Raw genomic sequence first — 18,868 nt, forward strand, 5'->3', positions numbered from 1 at the left:
TAATTTGTCGCGACGATTCGAGAATCGGGCAGAGTCGCGTCAATCACTTTTAATTGTCTTGAACATCTGCGCGATCGCACGACTGCACACGTAGCCAGGCAATTGTACTCAATGATAAACAATGAATACACGCGAGATAAAGCATCTCGCGTGCCTTTCCCTCATTCGATCGATTGTTATCGCCAGTTTCTCTCAGAAACTCGTTCAATGCCGTTTATCGCCAATAAATTCAAAGCCCCCTAAGAAAATTCTTCCTCATGCCATCTTTTTGTTCGTAAGTTACTAACGTCAAGGATATTATCGTTTCCTTGATTATTTGAATAAGGAAGCATTTTTCTGTAGATAATAGAACCCTGTGTATATTTTAATTATGAGAGAAAAATATATAATGTGACTAATACGATTTCACTTATTACCAGTTGTAAATAAATATAGATAAAACAGAGGTGTAATAAAATATTTATAATATAAAGAAGAAATCCTAAGAAAAGTCAGATATTATTTTACAATAATAAATCTTCAACTTTTTCCCCAAAAATTACTTAGATAATGACGAAAAGACATAAGAGTAATCATGGTAAAGTAAAAATCATACAGCCTTCATTGAAACAAGAAAGCATTCCAACAAAGCCAGAAGACCCTTTTAAAACAATGAACCTGCACACGCATCATTAAAAATACCAAACTGCTTCGAGAACCGCGTATAACACGCTTCGCACGAGTCTAACTCCCGTTCAGCAAACATCCTACATTTTAAGAATACACAGGCGGGCCTATATCTACATAATCATCTGCCAGATGCGCTAGACAGTTAAAGGGTTAAAGGCGCGCGCCACAAATAGCAAGACCCACCTACATTCTCTTCGAACGAGAACAAAAACCTTTATACAATGCAAACAAAGAATCTGATCGAGAGATCACGGGGTCTATCATTAAAGCGCCATCGGGGCGATCACCCACGCATCGACGAGGCCACGAATCGTCGAAAGCGGACTGGTTCGCTTACCGATTAATCAAGACAGCCGCATGTCGTGGCGACGAGACGAAATAGGATGGGAGGAACGTCCCGCGACCAGTCAACAGAGGATCCCTGGTCTTGACGTAAATCTTGATATCGTACCGGTGACCTGGCGAAATCCTCGAGATCTGTGGAGCTCAAGGTCACGTCGTCGAAGGCATTTACGAATCACAGAGGCACGACGAGCAGGGTTCGTTGGACACGGGCGTGGCGTTCGCCAAAAACCTCTATCGAACACTGGCCACCGAGACAACAGAAACGACGAAGAGAGACGAGAGCAATGTAGACGAGTGGAGAGAATCGAAGAAACGCGGCCGGTTTGCGGATCAGGAATATGATGCCACCTTGGTGAAAGCCTCCGCGAAGAAGAGGCTCCCTTACCGCACCGAGTGCCGCTCCCGCTAAGCGGAAGATTATCTAAATAGACTCCGTGCTACCAGGCAGAAGAGAGAGGGAGAACGGGACTGTGAGGAGAGAGGAAACCGAAACGAGGTGGTATTTATACGTCGTGTCTTTTGGAGAGCCAGTGAATCCGCGACCAGGAACATCCCTCCGCATACCTTCGTGGAGGGGACGCCGGATATCGTGGATCTTTCGTGTTTACTGGCCCTCCAAGAGCTTCGATCTTTTCGTCTACTGGTCTGCTTAAAAGAGTGACTGAAGAAGAAAGGATTTAGTGAGTGGTATTTGATGTTGCTCGATTCACGTCCAATTTTTGATCCAACTATGTGTTTCTATTGATAAAGAATTTCTTACTTTTCGAGCACGTATGAAAGAATCGTTATTTATATATACTGTATATGATGCGTTTCAATTTTATACTGAAATTCTTTTTAAAATATTAAAAAATCGTTTTGTTTGTTGAAACAAAAGCAAGATTGAAACTTAAAGATTCGGAGACCGTAGCAGTATTAAAGATATACTATGTACTGTGCTAAAGATATACTGCACGGTCAAAGATATACTATCACTATTTTCTGAGAATGTTGGAATGTTGTCAGAATGTTATACATCTTGTTTTGTAGAAACGTAGAAATTTCAAGCTTATTGAGTGGTTGTTGTTGAATGATTGTTGAAGTTCTATGAATGTTTCATCTTCTTTTACAGTAATTGCCACAGGTTTCTTGCAAAGCTATTTATAGCATTGCTCTTTATAAGCTACACTACATGCTCTACTTGTGGAGCATGATTATATTCTCAGAAACTCTTTGTCTCAATGATATAATAAAACACAAACACTTTCAGAAAATAATTGTAAGAAGCATTTTTACGAAGAACTCAATAAAAAAATTTCATAAAAATTGTAAGAGTTAAATCTTTTCACGAAGATGTACGAAATATTCCGCCTTAAATATTTCTACGTAACCAAAAGCTAATTAATACGTAATCGTACCAAAGAACTTCATAGAATTATGTTATCTTATTTCGACATGCAACTATATTCCTGCATCCTCCTAATAATCATCGTACCGTGCGGAAACTTAAAAACGTAATATATGTATATAGTTTGTTCAAGATATAACGAAGCTGAACGAGTAATTAAAGGAAATTAGAATTATCGTCGGATAAATAAATTTGATACCGCGTAACTGGTTAAGTATTCGTAATTGGTGGATTATCGGAGGTTATGTTTTTGAAAAAATAGAAGATACAAAAATGATCACACAAGCTGGACTTGGTAAATTGATTCTTCACGCACGGTTAAGCAGGATACCGTGATAATGATCAACGCATTAATTTTATATAATAGCGGATTATTATTATTATTTTCACTACCATAATAAAATTATCAATTATCTACGAATATCGAAATTCGTAGAGGATATACTCCTCCTTCCTTATCTTTCCAACATTTTGTATATGTTAAATTGTAGAGAATATAAAATTGTAATAATTGATAATTATGGAACATAGTGCCCATGCTAATATGAAAAATCTTGTAAGAATATTTTCGCACCTGTCTTAATACAGCTGCCAAAATCGATTGCTTGGTCTGCCATACGGAATTCCTCGCTCGATGACGCAACAGTGAACGCAATCATCGAAAAATACGACTTGTGGCATTCGTTAAGCCAACAGCGGAAAATAATGTACATATAAGAGCAAAGGAATTTGATCTTATTTACGCTTATACTGCACGGAAGTCGAAGCAAGTGTTACATGTGAGTTTCGACGAATTAAATCGTACAAGTCGAAAAATAAGATAATTTGAACATCGAGTAATACTTCGAAGAACTCTAACTAACTAACTAATTAACTTAATGTTAAATATCATTTATGAAAAGATAAATTTTAAAAAATTTGTTAACTCTTACAGAATAATTAGTGCAGTCATATTGCACCATGACTTTTACCTTGCCTCTTGACATCACTGTGCAAACATTAAGCTCAGATCAATTTGTCACTCTTTATTACATCCAAGTCAAATATTCATTTCACTTCCATAATCAGTAACCTCAGCTCTATATACCAACACATCTGGAGGATAATCATTACATCGCGTGCCGCGATGCTTCTCTTTAATTACCATTGAAATTAAAATAATAGTAGGTGAAAAAAGACGAACATCAGAAACGATTCCCGTTCAACTCTCTCGTCTCCTCCGGTTTCGTACGCGCGTTCTTTTATCGTTACGGGGATCAAGATTCGTCCTCGACTTTCGCGCGATTTATCGTCCCCAAGATGATCCTCTATGAAATGAGGAGAAAAAACGTGGCTGTTACGGTTGGTCGTCTTGGTGCGTAATGGGCCACGACGTTAGAGGGACACGAGAGACGAAGACTGCACACAGTACACACGCATCCTCCGTGCACAATGCCTTCCGACTTCTTCTTTCCTCGCTCATCGAGAAACGACCGCGACGAGGAGTAAACTTAGGGCTTCCGGCATTGTCGAGATTACCAGCAAACTTCAACTTTCACCGATCGAGCAAAAATCGCGATTTTTCCCCGCTCGAACAACGGTTCGCAGAGCCGCGCAGGGCGATCGAACATTATATTCATAAATAGCGGCCCAACGTGCTCCATTGTAATACTTTCTCATGTGGTTATCGTAGCTGAGCTCTGTTCCACGGAAGGATACGCTTCGTGATCCCGCTACACACCAGCAAGAGAGATTTTAACAGGTGGATATATTTTGCTTAGATATTTCGATAGGTACGGAGAGATTGAAAAATACACATTTTATTTCGTGTGACGCAATTATCCGAAATACACAGTACGCTGTAAGTACAGAAAACTGATGGTCGAATCGACGTTCGATCAACTCCTGTTGAGAATCCATCGAGAAACGATCAAGCTCTTGATTAACGTTTGGCTTCGGGGGAAGATGTATCGCGATCGGATTGCACTTTACGGGAGTAACTCTAGCAGGTGATTTGTTTTAATTGAGACGTTTCTAAGAATAGAAAAGTAAGTGTTGTAGTTTTAACCGTGTCATGTGGGCGATATTAAATTGCCATTTTTATATGTCATTTGTTAGGAAGTCCTTACTGATCGTTAAATATAAGTCACTTGGAAGATCTTGTACGGTTGAAGTAATATCATTAGCAAAGTTTTACAAGTCACAAATTGCAAGTTGTCAATGCTGAGGTAGGAAGTTTGACAATAACATAAGAGAAGTTCTATAAGCGGAGTTTGAAAGGTTTGAACTAGTTATTTATTCTCTTCGATGTATAATTTAAAAAATTGCAGCTATAAGGAGATTTCATTTTCTGACAATTTCAGTAAATAAAAAGTGCCATTTAAAAATCAATTTCCTTTTTTTGGAACATATAAATTTACAATCAAGTAATGTCGCTACTAATTTCAATTTTTAACTTCTCCATGAAATATTAAACTTACAGATATCTCTTTTTCGTTTCCAACAAATGATTATTGATTTTTTAACCTTATAAAAAGAACAAAGTTCTTCAACAATCTAAAAAATTGAGATAGTGAAGAGATAAGTTTAGGTAAAAACAACTAGAATGAGGTTCTATACACAATTAAAAATACGTATAAGAAAAGCTGTTGCCTTACTTCAATATTTACTTACAATCCTTCAATATTTTCTTTTAATATTCAAATTGTAGAGACATTTTGTATAATAGAAATCTATAATATTAACATTTATCATATAGGTTAACAAATTATCATGAAAGATGATATTCAGTGCAAGAAGATTTTCAGTTTAACATGCCTTGACTTTGTTCTGAAATACTTTTCACGATATAAAAATACCAGCGAGTCTGACAAGTTATTAATACCAGTAATGTACACAAAAGTTCAAGATACCAGATAGAAATATTTGTCTTTAATATTTCTCAATAAGGAATTTTACGTGAAACAACATATATACTCACTCCTGCAAGGGTTCGAAAACGCTTCCTTGGATGCCATCCACGTAATTCTGCTCGAGAAAGTATTCCCGTTTGATCGCCACGCAAATATCCATAACAAGCACTTCCTCAAACCAGGTGATGTTTCGTGCACGAAGAATTATCATCGACGGCTTTCCAGCAAATACAATTTCGTTGCATTGCACTTCAGGATGAAAATTTTCTTTGCTGTTAAACTTATCGTTTCCAAACAATCGTTAAATCGACGTCGTTCGATCCCGTACATTACTCGAGAGTAACGCAGCATAACAAATGTTCCACAAATCTCGATGTTCTACTTTTGTTTGGCCGTTCGTTTCTGAGTTCGATCGAACCGGCTGTTTCTAAACCGATTTCATCCTCGAATCGAACCGATTGAAAAGACACAACCGGATCATGCACAGCTACGGCTGAAAAACATTTATCGAAAATCTTTTAAACGGTCAGATTGGCCAAGACAGATTCGAGTATTCGCTTACGTTCGTGGGAGTCTTATCGTTGCGAGATAATATTATCATAATATTGTGTTTACGAGTTTGTTCGTTCCGTAGATTGCGAACGATATACAGATCTTCATATCGGCAAACGAAATGTCTCTGTCCCCGTTTCGGACCACTAGTTTCAGAGAGGTAATCTTAAAGTCAATGTGACTAGATTAGCAGATCACGAATCGGTTTTTTACATAGAGATCGACATACACACACGCGCGCGCACACACGCACATGCACGCACGCACGCACACTCCTATAGGTGTAGGTATCATACGTATAAATATCAACCTGAAGGCATTCTTCACGATTCTTCTAGCGCGCGAGATCGCTTTCCTCCGCTGTTAATTAATCACGAGTACACTTGGAATTAAACGCACGGAATGCAACGACACACGGCTACTATCCGAGAGCACTTTCACTCAACCATTTTTTTCTTTTCTTTTTTAAGGTAAGAACCAATTATTGGTTGCTCTGTTAATCGAACATGATCGAATCGAGATTCGAAAACATCGACAACCGTGAGACGGTCAACAAGCGACGACGCACACCAAAGCATGAATATCTTTTCTTTCTACTGTCTTCGTACTTCGTACTTTTATCTTACTCGGTCGTAAGTGCACACGTATCGCTTTTATCAGTTCATAAGAAACGACACCGTGAACGCTTTGATTTGCTCGACGAACAGCTCGGCACCAATGGAAACATTAATCTCGTCCACTTACTCGACGCGGAATTGTATTCCGTAACAGTAGCATATTAAAGATGCTAATGCGAACCACTTAAACCAGTTTCGTCAAGAAAACCGACTATCTCTTTCGTACCAAGAGGACGATTAATCGATTAATTGCTCGCACACGAAAGCGCCGAACGAAATCTCGCGCCGATCGCCGAGAACGAAATGTCTGCTTTTCCTGTCATAAACGTCCGAGCTTTTCTTCTCCGAGAAGCTTTCAATTTCTAACGAACGCTGTTTGGTCCTCATACTCTGAACCACTTAACCTCTCTCAGTTCTACCTTCCACGTTAACCAGCCTTAAACTCGGCTCGTGCACACATACGAGCCTCGAACACTGTGCCTTCAGCATCGGAGGATCACGAATCTTGTTCACGAAAAACAAGCACGACACCAGCGAACCACAAAATACACCGTGACTTCTATCTAAAATCCACTAAACCACCCAGAAGATCTCTTAAATCCTGCTTCAATCAGAAGATCATCGTTGGTCTTGTGTAGATATTATATATCTTGTCCGGGTGGACGAATCCAGGTCCAATAAACAGGATAATTCCACGCACCAAGGATTGTGATCGAGAAACTCTCGATCGTCGATAGTTCCACTGCGAACGAATCAAGTCGATCGCAACGGTGTCCAGTGAGCTCACCAGGTTTAATTAGCAGCGCGATAGATAGAGGAATCGGCGCGTGAGAGAACACTGCCGGAGCATCGAAGACGACGAGGACGACGAGCAAGTGCGCTTCACGGATCCAGACGTTGGGACCGCTCGGCGACGCTCAACCGTTCTGGTGTAATCGAGGCGATATACACACGGCCGATGCGGTTTCACGGCAGGGAAAGAGAAGGAGTGACTACGCGAGAGTGAGAGCCTGAGTAAGGAAGAAAGAAAAAGAGAGGGAGATAGCTAGAAAGAAAGAGAAGGGTTACATCAGATCACCGAGACACGCTGCACGTTTCACAGCCGAGACGACAGAGCGATCGAGAACGGATCTCCGGTGGGTACGAATGGGCCGCGGCGAACGTCGACGACGACGACGAGTTGGAGGCCGACAAATGGGTGTACAGATCCAGCTGGGCAACACGAAGCTGGCCCGATTCGATACGAGAGACCATGGCGTATGTGCACGAGCCGAGCCGGACCGCCACGGCACGAACCGGTGCGAAGGAAACCTTCGACGTCACGAGAGAGTGTGTGAGAGAGACCAGAACGGGGCCCAATCTCACTAGAGGGGACCTCTATAGCGCCTTTCCCCTAACTTCAACGCCACCGTGCTCCGCTCGCGCGTGCAATTGTGCACACAATCTTCGTTGCGTTTTCTCAAATACGTTACATGTTCATTTCCCTATGTTATGTGTATTAGAGATTGTTTTCTTCGAAATATCCTTTTGATATATTATATTTATTAATTGTGTTAATTTGTTTAAGAGGTAATCCCTTTTGAGAGGTGAATCAAGTGTCATCGAGAGTTTTGGAATAAAAGTTGGTTGAATGGTAGATTTGATAGGTTTAGAAAGAATTATGTGAATGGAGTTTACAATACAAGGCCATTTAATGTATCCATGTGGATTTTATTCATGGTGAAGTTTTTGGCGGGAACGTAATTAGATTCAAGCATAAATTATCGATGTAATACGTGGATTAATGTGAAGATGTTTTTACGTGTTTATTTTAATTTCGCTGCGATAGCGTTACCTGATCGATGATGGTAGAGTGAGTTTGCATGGTGTCCAGAATAACAGAGGATGAAATAGGAGTGTGAAGTAACGCGAAATCATCGACACAAAAGGAGTTGACTATATCGCGTTTCCGATAACTGTGATAGCTTCGTACACGAATAAGTTCGCTGAACAGTATAAACATTCTTCCGTTTCAAAAACAGTGTCCATAGCAAGTATTTCCATTTGCATTACAAAACGAGAATCAATTTAGGATAACTTTATTAGTTAGCAGAAATTACATATTTTTTTTTTTTTTTTAGTAAAAATTTATTTTGAAATAAGCTCGATTCCCCAAATTAATGCAAGAATATGCGTTTAATTTTAAATCCACTGTATGGCATTACAGTTTTTCTCGAAGAGCATTCAACGCGAAACGCAAAGTTGTTCCAACAACTTTTTGTTGATCCGATTCCTTTCCTGCAATGCGCACCGCGTTGACCCGCTTGAAAAGCGAAATACCAATGCACAAATTTAATTACGGTTCGGTGATTTATTTGGAGCGCCTTAACATGACGTAAGTAACATTTTCCTGTGGAAACTTTAATTCTTTCGAGTAATGTTTATATTAAACACTTCGTGCTACCAATTTGTAGATTTATTCATCTTTCTATATTCTTCTTTCATCAATATCTTTTCACGCAAATTGTGTTTTAATTCTGCACGTAAGTAATATCTTATTATCAATCGTACGTGCGAAATCTTTAGCTTTAAAGTACAGATAAATCACGACTGAATAATTAAAAATAATGGTAAAATTTGTTTTTCCTTCTTGTATCTTTTACTATAAATATTTTTTTTAAACAGCGAGTCCAGTCTCTTTTTTGCTTAGAATTAATTTCTTCTTTTTCAAATAAAATTTTTCCAATGCAAAAATTACATTGAAAACATTAAGCGTTATTGTAAGAAAGCGATTACCACTAGTTAGTTAGATATTCAAATTGCAGACCCTCGGGCTCCTTTTTGCTTCTGTATTTCTACCAATTACAATGGAGTGATGCATCGACTTATTATGTCTTGATTCGCCCATTTTCCGTAAGCATAAGCAGTCACGTGCAGGTTGTTCATTGAAAATCTATTGGTGTTACCTTTACTAGCTACGAGACTTACCATTCACGAGGTCGAGATATTCCTTCAAGAATCGATACAGCGACAACGTTGTACGCGCTGCTTTTGACTGACACCTAAATTGAGAGCCATTTTAAAGCTAATTCACAGTTACGCGACGCTAAAATGAACTGTCACATTATAATTTCCGAGACAAACATTAATCTTCTTTTTGGCTTCTCGTTAGCATCGAAAGAACCAACCGAGTACTGGATGTGCAGATGTCTTCAAGGTCTCCCTCTCGTGTCTTCATATCATCAAATGTTCGTACTAAATTATGTAATGTACGAAGGAATCTATTAGATTGTCCGAAAAGTTTCTTTCGTTTCATAAGGTGATAATAGATGAACAACAATTTCTGTTTTATATTATTTTATTGAATTAGGTATGATCCATTTCGTTATATTTCTATTATTATATTCGTGTATAATTCAATAAACTAATATAAAACAAAAAACATTGTGCGTCTATTATTTCCTTATAAAACGAAAGAAACTTTTCGGACAACCTAATAAAATCGAAAGATTTATGATATTCATACACGCAAGCTCTTTCATCAGTTTTTTTTTTTTTTTTTTTTTTTGTAACATATGATTAAATATACATTGAAGAAGGAATTACTCGTGTGTGGACATTGCTTTATAGTAACTCGCTGGAATTATCAAGGAACCAACAAAATGGCGAACTATCTTAGAAAATGATTGATACGAATAGCCTAAGTGAACAGGACAGAGAATTTTGATGGTCCAAGGGACTGAGAAGAGTTCCAGGCATTCATACTTACATATTTATAGCTTTTAGACTAGCCGGCTTCGCGAGTCTATGAAACGCATCTGTCGCTCTACGTTTACGTTGTTAAAACGGATAATACCCATATATTTTTTCCATAAACTGTATGACAACGTAACGATCTTCTTTCCTCGAGAGTAGCAATGAATGCAATATCCACGATCCCCTTAATACTAGATATGCCTACAATAAAGGACCGTTCTACGTAAGTACTTGCAGATCGAATGCCAACTATGAGATAAATTCTTCTCGCAGCAGTGGCTCTGATCAAATATACCATTACTCTATATTATTCTGCAAACCAATTTTCTCCTTCCTTGAAGATCCCTTTGCGATTTTTTATTTTTAGTCGATGGTTGCTGTCGCTTTATTCTTTTTCTTTTCTATTTCTTATAATAGTTGAACACAATCAAAAAGTACGACGTAAATAAAATTCAATAAAACGAAGGTAATAACTTTTATCGAAATTATTGAATTATATTGATACAATTGAATTACGATGTTTTATTACGCAATCGAAATACGAAGACTACGATCATCTCGTTGTCCCGAGAAGAATACCTCATCCATTACGCAATATGCTATCGTGTTCGATGACTATAGGAATTTAAGAGGCTTGCATGAATTCTACAACGTTCTATTCAATTGTGAGTTTCCTGACATTCTGTATTAGCGCTGATGGAAGGATCCATCAAACACGTAAAATAACAAACGTTCTGTTGTTTACAATTGCGCCATTTAAATAGAATGAATTACGTATTTTGATAAGCATTTGTACTGTTGTTTTAACTGTCGGAAATTAGTTTGCGAAACAGATCTCGCAACCCATGTCCTTTGAACATTGTTATTGCATCTACAACTCCATTGTTTCATGTGTTTCGTTACTAATGGTATCAGCATATAACAGATCAGGTGAAAGCTTCCTGTCGTTGTATTTAGACAACTTTATAGGACTTAACATTTAGCGCAGTCAAAGGCTATCGGTTTTGTTTTGTGACTGCATTATCAGATCTTATCTGGTTTCAGTCGGCTTATTTGCATTTGCGGTACCAAAATGGCTGCTTCCCGCGGAAACCGCAAGCAAGTAATTCGAAACCATTGAACTACATTTTCCACGGGTTAATCACCGACAACGTTCGATAGTTGATAATATACATACATTAATTACGATACTTTTATCCTTGCGTCGCCAAGGTACGCTTTACTAAACGAACGTGTTCTTCCGTCATTGCTTATTATCGACAGTTGTAAAACACGTAATTCTATTTATTCTTTGATGTAAAAAAACTTCACGTAATTCATGAGTAACACATTATCAAATTTTCCAAACCACAATCTCTATCATATTATTTTATCTGTTTTATTAAAATATATTTGTAATGTTGAAACTGTATCGTAATAAATATCTTATTTAAAGTTTGCAAATATAATTATTGCAAATTAGTAAATAAATTAGTTTCTTAAAATGTGTAATGTTGTGATAAAATTCTATTTTATATTATACATAATAAATTAAAGCAATTCAAACTTTCCAATTCAGGAAAACTGTCAGTTCATTATATATACATTAAAATAAAAAAAATTTTTTTCGACCTTTGATAAATAAACCTACTAGTTATACTCTAATTGTATATATCCGATACTTCTATATTGAAATTTGAACATTACTTACAAGAACTAAGACAATACATTTTATCAGGTTACACTCGAGTATTGAGGGAACCGCCATAACAATCCTGCAGCAAAGTGGAGGGGAAGTAAACGCTGACACGGCGCCATTAACAGTACACTTACTGACGCGTGCGTGGCATTGTTTCTTAGCAGTAAAACATTCCAAATGATTAAAATATTTGAACTCTGGTAACCGGTGACTACCTATTATAATAAGGATTTAATTTAATAAAGCTATTTTATTTATAAACGTAAGTAAACTTGAAAATGACGTACCTTCGAAACCTGATAACCAATCACGTGGAGTAGGAGATAAAGTAAATGATTCATAGAACATTACATTAAAATATCAAAATACGAACTCCAGTTTCACATTTGTATGATTATAAAACTAGCAGCTTTTTCTTAATTATATTCTCGTTCAAGATTTAGATGTTATACTTTCGTATGTATAGATAAAATTTTCATTCGTAACAATAGTGTTCGACATTAATGATTTTAATACCTTTCTCTTATACGCTTCGAAATATATTAATATGTTACTTAAGTTGAAAGTTTAAATTTCAAAGTGGCATGCAGAAATGAATAAAAAGTAACATTTTCATTGAATTCGTTCGCTAGTATTTTCTAGTTTATGGAGTTTGTATGTTGGTAGACCTTTTACGTGTTGACGCCCAAACCTTGAATCTTGAATACACTAACAAGTGGGTGGTGTTTATTAATCGAATCATCCGCGTTCTCTAGTTAATGGACACTATTATAATTATTACACGTAAATTTTTATTTTAACAGAATCATGACCATATTGAAATCCTGCTGGTCACCATTTGTTTGGACCAATAACATCAAGACAGGATGCAAAGCTATTGCTTTTTATACAATTGTATGTATTTTGAATTTAATATAACTGTTTCACTATATTTAGTTTGATATAATTTCAAACTGCTTACCTCTTGTTGTAGGCAATTAGTATAATATCCATTACATTGATATGTTATCAATTAAATGGAGGTGATTCATCTCAATTGTATAATCCTCTGTTTGAGGCTGATATTAGAGGATGTAAGTAATATAATTGTGTATTGGTAATATATATATACCAGTTACTCTATTATATTTACGTATTATATATATGATTTTTTAGCAATGCAAATTGGTGGAGGATTTATGATCTTTTATTTTGCTCTATTGATAATATCAAGCGGTTTGATGATGCATGGATTAAGAGAAGGAATAAGGGGATGGTTACTTCCCTGGCTTATATTATGGTTCATTGTATGTTTATTCCAATTAGTTTTTGGACTTTGGCTTATAGGAGGTTATTACATCTATGTAAGTTTTGTATATTCCATTAATGCATTTTTTGCAGGTTTGTAAATTGACATTTTAATGTTATGATTATAGCTTGATGCAACATTTGCAGCAATGTGTATTTGGTTCTGGATGTCCTATAATGTAAGTATAAAACAATTTATTTGTTGATACATTCTTTTATTATATGATACAACGTAAATTGTATTTATTTATTTAACGTAATTTATTTAACGTAATTTATTTAACGTATATAACGTGAATTGTATTTATTATATAATTGCCGTTTCAGATATACTGTTGGTTAGTTGTGTTATCAATGTACAAAATATTTGAAGAATTACAATCTCCGAATATAGAGCTTTTGTGGCCTTAAGTAGGTACATAAATACTAACTGTAAGATATCGAGTACATTGATTGGCACCAAAGTAAGATACAGTGTTTTGAGAGATACAGATATAATCTTCTACTTTTGTACATTTTCTTCAAACGAAATGTTTATTTAGAGAAATAATATTATTTAAAGATAATTTAGATCGAACAAAAACTTGTGTTCAACTTGGTTATGATTATTTATTTTGACGTATCTAATATTAAATATTATAAACACATAAGTAACATACTCACGTGTCAGTAATGTGCGATTAGTTTGAAGCTTAGAACTTCTTACATTTTAACAAAAAGACTGATAATGGTCTAAGGAAACATCCGTCCAAATTTCAGAGTAGTATTTTGAAATTTGTTAACAACTGTAAACAAGACAATTTTATAGGTGATTGCTCTATATGACCAAAAATATTTGAAACAAATAGACAAATTTATTATGAATTTTTATATAAGATATTCTATAACATTTGTAAAAATTTTGTATGTTTGATATAAATAAAAAAAGTACGTTAATAAACCTCTTAAAGCATTATAATGAGATACACAGTAATATAATTTGTAAAATAAGAATTTGAGGTTATTTGTGTGTATACTTAGAATGAGTTCGATTGGTATTAAAATCAGCTACATTATAAGAAAAGAAGTTGATTCGTGACTGAAAAGTATACAATACAACAATTAGCTATGAAATAATTAAATAATTATTTAACTTACATTTTTAATATTACCTCTCGTCGTTAAACAAGTATCTCGTTAAAGGTACGCGAGCGTCATCTAGCGGGATATTTAGACATGAGAAAAGCATATGCAGATAAACGCGCGTAAAATATATTTTCAAATATTAAACATTCTATTCTATCAAAAATTACGATAAATGTTTATTTTAGAGAGAAAAATAGAGAATCATGTTCATTAATTTGTAAATACTCACTTGTCTTAGATATACGGTAATACATACTTGATCTTAAATAAACTATAATTTGAAATACGTTCATGATAGATGGCGTAAAGATGTACTTATTAGTAATATACTTATTACTAGTATATACTTACTAGTATACTTATTAGTATATCTTAAGATCGTTACGAAACATTAAAAAGATGTACATTATTAAACACTTAAAATAATTACGACTATTTCACAATTGCAATTATTTAGGTAATAATTTTAAAAAATTTGATATATTTTGGTAAAACATATCCCTGTTTTAAATCAATCATTTGATTGTACCATCTTCTATGATGTAGTAAAATTTCAAAAGATATAATTAATGTATGTGATTAATATAATCAAAAAAGTTTTACATTAGATTTCAGTAGCAATCTCCAAACTGAAGAATAAATGTATATATGTATATGTATATGCATAAATGTATTCATTAGAATAACTGTCTGTCATAACAATGACCTTTTTAATTTAGCAGTAACATATTTCGTACTTGATTCGAGGATGTAGGCTTTCCGTTTAATAGAAATACGTGAAAACGAAATCAATTATATATGCATTGACCTATCCTTAAAGTTACGATCATAGTCAGATCAAGTATGTAAATATAAACTTGGTGGTATTGCAATTCAGTGATCACATGGTAGCGGAATTATTGGAGGAAACCAGACGCTTTCTAAGTCTCTCTTAAGTTGTCCTGTTCTTGATACGGTGATTAATGACAACTTCGAGATATCCTCCCTCAGCGGACCACCGTGTTCGTGGTCTGTCGAAGTTGATATTAATGGGCTGGCGCTAGTGAAATGTTTCGTATCTTACATGTAATTAGTGATTCCGGCGAAGGAGAGAGCGCGTGTCTGACAAATTTTCACGAAGCAACTGTTCGCCGACCATAGAAATTAAGATAACGATCATCGACGATGATGTAAAACATTTTGCGAAAGTTTTATTTATTATCGTAATTAATAACGACACCGAACCGAATAATTCCGATGAAATTAAATTAAGCTGGTTACTTATTTTATCATCCTTAATTCGAACGTTTCGTAAGTTTCAAAAATACGGAGAATTCAATTGTACCTAACAATTACATTCGACAAAACGAAAGTTAACTGTCGTGTTTCATAAATTCGTCAATAATATTATTGGTTGAATTTTATTTTACATATTCCATTAGTTTCAAGCGTCGAATGATTAACAGAACATAAATATCTCCATTTGGCACCACGGAATGGCGAACTCCAGCAAAGTATCGGACGAACGAAATTTACAGCAGTGGATATTTTTTTTTCGATGGGACTTTCGACTGTCGACAATGGTTTCACGGAAGATGGTAGGCATAATAATGTAGAATCTTTATTGTCACGACGGTACTTTCACTTCTGGACCGACCACACCCGAAGTAATCGATCGCAATGATCATAAGCACCTATAAGCATTCGAACAAATTTTGTAGGGATACAGGTCTGTGCGAGTAACGAAATTAAATGCGAGGTAGAACTGATTCTTGTGCAATACCTTCACTTTATTGATTATTGGAAAGGAAAGTATTCTGCACTGCAAATATACAAGTACATGTTAGTTCGACTTCGTTAATATTGAGTTACAATTAAGATTTCTCAGCTAATTTGCATTATTGAATTCTATTTCTTAACATTGCGGTTATATTTCTTTTGCCACTATTTTTTCTTCCATTTGAATCTTATAATCTTACGAAGTGTAAAAAAACCGAAGTATTTAGAGCAATATGATAAAATATTTGTTAAATTATGGACATTTTTTGGAACTATTATTTCCTTTTTTAAATAATATTGCATTTACACAATTTCTATACATTTCTTTGCTACAATCTATCGATACGATAGATTGATATCTCAATCGTAATCTGATTTTCAACTTGTCTTAATAAATATGTATTCGTAAATATTAAAAATGATTAAATACTACGTTATAAGATTAGTAAATATTACAAACAGAAGTTCTTAGAAATTATTTTCATGGAAAAGCATTTCGCTAATAAAATTTCTATCTGTTTCTTGTAATAGGTGAATATAATACTCGACTGCTTTACATTGTCGTCATAAATATCGAAGCTGTCGTGTAATAAAGGACAAAGAATTAGAACGATATTTGAATCCCTGGGATTGGCATTGAATACTCGTCGACAAGGAGTTCCCCGATTGTTTGCTGCGCAGGTAGCATTTCTTGCAACGCCGTCTTTCCTTTTCCGATAGTTCTACATGCGCATACAGCCGCATTAAATTGTAGGCGGCGTAGAAGTGCTGATAAGGCTGATATCGCGTACATAAGGCGTCCATAAATGGTGTGTAAAAGTATGAATGGAACATTCTTCTTCAGCCGATAAAGCGACGAGAAAATAACCCTATGCTTTTTTATGGCTTCCTTCGAACTGCGTATTCCTATATTTCAGAGCTCTATAAGCACAAAATACGGAATGATGAATTATTAAACGTTTCGTAGAATGCTCCATTCAAGGAATTAGTAGATCTTCATTAATAACTCCATCTGAAATACCTAGATAACATAATAAAAGGTATTTTATTGCAAAATGATAATGATAGTGAGGTATGTTTTACTGTTTTTTATCTCAGAAACCTCAATAAGAATTTTTTGCACTTATTTGAATTATAATAAACGACACAAAGTAACGTAAAATATGATATTTAAAAGACAACTCTTCAAATTCCTATTTTTGCTTTAATCACAATGTACTTTTCTATTTTAGGATTTCTATAAAATCACCAGCAACGGCTGTGTTAAGATTTTACTTAAGAATCAGAGAACAACTTTATTAATTACGTTTAATATAAATCCAGTAGGAATACGAAAGCGAAACATTTTCTCGTATTGCTACTCCGTAATCGACATGAAATAAAGAATCGTTATAGGTACTCGCGGATCGTTGTAAAAGTGGTTACAAAATTATTCGAGCATGGAACTTTGAATTAGTTCTTCAGGCCGTGTAAAGGAAACGATACGAATTCTAATGATGGCAATCGCTTGTTTCATAGGTCTACTGTTCACTGATTCAGAGTGTCAGATAAGCTTTCGAGGCTTGAAAGTTTCGTTGCCCGCTTGTTGCGCCGCACATAACGAAACGCGACAGACTTAATTATTGTTTCAGTTACTGCGAGGACGCTTGACACTCGAGATCGTCCGATCGTACTTCTAAAAATGCAGGACGCGCTTATGGTTAATGCATGTTAACGTGTGCCGTTCAGTTGAATAGATACAACGAAGCAAATGTAACGAGAGCGTGTTGTAATCGACTTGTTAAGATCTCGGAAAAATAGGAAAACTTTGAACGAATGTGCTCTGTTGAATAAAACAAACGCAGTTCTAGAAACATGTCTGTCGCAACGATTTGCATAACGTAGCAATTGCTACTTCATGACAAACGTATTTTCATTTTACAGTTAACTGTATTAATTTCTAGCTGATGTAAATCAGTGATATCGATGTGATACCAGTTATATTAAAATACAATACTTATCGTATTTGTGATGAAGGTGCACTTCGATTATGCATGTTTTAGTTTACATTTTATGAGATGTATAGTATTTCTCTCTGACTTTTCTCTGTCACGATACTACTAAAATAAATAATTTACAATTTATAATATATAACAAATTACAAATAAAATAAATAAATAAATTTGAATAGATAAGTAAAATCATTTTTTATAAGAAGATCTTTAGGAATAGATTTCATAAATATGAGGTTGTTTAATTAGTTTAGTTGAAACAAAGCAGAAAGTTATATTTACATATTGTACAACGTCAGAAGTCCTTTGAATATCAGGCTACAAATGTTTCATTGAAATTCTATGATATTAAATCTTCGTAACTTTTTGTTTAATAACGGCTGGGTTAGAAAAAATTAATTTATACTTGTAAAAATTAATTTATACATTTTTTAAAGAGACGGTGACAGAATATAGTTTCTAGTTGACATCGCATGATTGTGAATGAGGATTTAATACCTTATGTTCTCCAAAGTATTTTAAGTTACTTGACAAATTTCACTACGTCATCACATCTCCCGCAGCAACTATACTACCATGATCGCGACAGCCGACGTCGACCTCGATCAACGTTATTTTTCCGCGACAAGGTTGAATACCGTGCGTTAACGTGACGCTGATTGCGCGACGCGGGTCACACGCAACGCGTGTCTCGCACTTTATGTACGCGCGATCTAAAGGAAGCATGATCATCGTCGACTTCCATTCGTGGCGCGACTGACCGTGATATTTTACGAAAGCATAATGCTCGACCTCGCAGGGATGCTTCACAGTCATTACAGGCGATTCCGCTC

General features: G+C 35.4%; 2 protein-coding genes and 1 long non-coding RNA gene across 10 annotated transcripts in view; 1 reads left to right on the forward strand and 2 right to left on the reverse strand.

Moving 5' to 3' along the window:
* Positions 1–5,518, reverse strand: part of LOC139988428 (rho guanine nucleotide exchange factor 17) — a 67,429-nt gene extending 61,911 nt beyond the window's left edge. For 4 of the 7 annotated variants that reach the window (XM_072005860.1, XM_072005859.1, XM_072005858.1 and 1 more), the window contains exon 1: positions 5,361–5,518. The gene's annotated coding sequence lies outside the window, so the exon portion shown is untranslated. The remainder of the gene's footprint in view (positions 1–5,360) is intronic. The other 3 variants (XM_072005856.1, XM_072005854.1, XM_072005855.1) reach the window with 2 other exon arrangements.
* A 3,644-nt stretch (positions 5,519–9,162) lies between these two features.
* On the reverse strand, positions 9,163–14,570 carry LOC139988431 (uncharacterized). Of its 2 annotated transcripts, XR_011800120.1 has the most exons (3): positions 14,299–14,407; positions 11,887–13,946; positions 9,163–10,508 (listed from the first exon to the last, which is right to left on the reverse strand). It is a non-coding gene; the product is annotated as an uncharacterized lncRNA (long non-coding RNA). The 2 variants fall into 2 exon arrangements; XR_011800119.1 differs by lacking the exon at positions 9,163–10,508 and having other exon boundaries at positions 13,144–13,946; positions 14,299–14,570.
* Pasi1 (septate junction component pasiflora 1) lies at positions 12,682–14,101 on the forward strand. The gene is made up of 5 exons (XM_072005866.1): positions 12,682–12,768; positions 12,848–12,947; positions 13,030–13,217; positions 13,290–13,340; positions 13,489–14,101. Exons 1-5 carry the CDS (start codon positions 12,682–12,684, stop codon positions 13,570–13,572), a joined length of 510 nt encoding a protein of 169 aa, XP_071861967.1. The 3' UTR covers positions 13,573–14,101.
* Positions 14,571–18,868: the final 4,298 nt, after the last annotated feature.

This window comes from Bombus fervidus, chromosome 6 (genome assembly GCF_041682495.2).
Source record: "Bombus fervidus isolate BK054 chromosome 6, iyBomFerv1, whole genome shotgun sequence".
Lineage (NCBI taxonomy): Eukaryota > Metazoa > Arthropoda > Insecta > Hymenoptera > Apidae > Bombus > Bombus fervidus.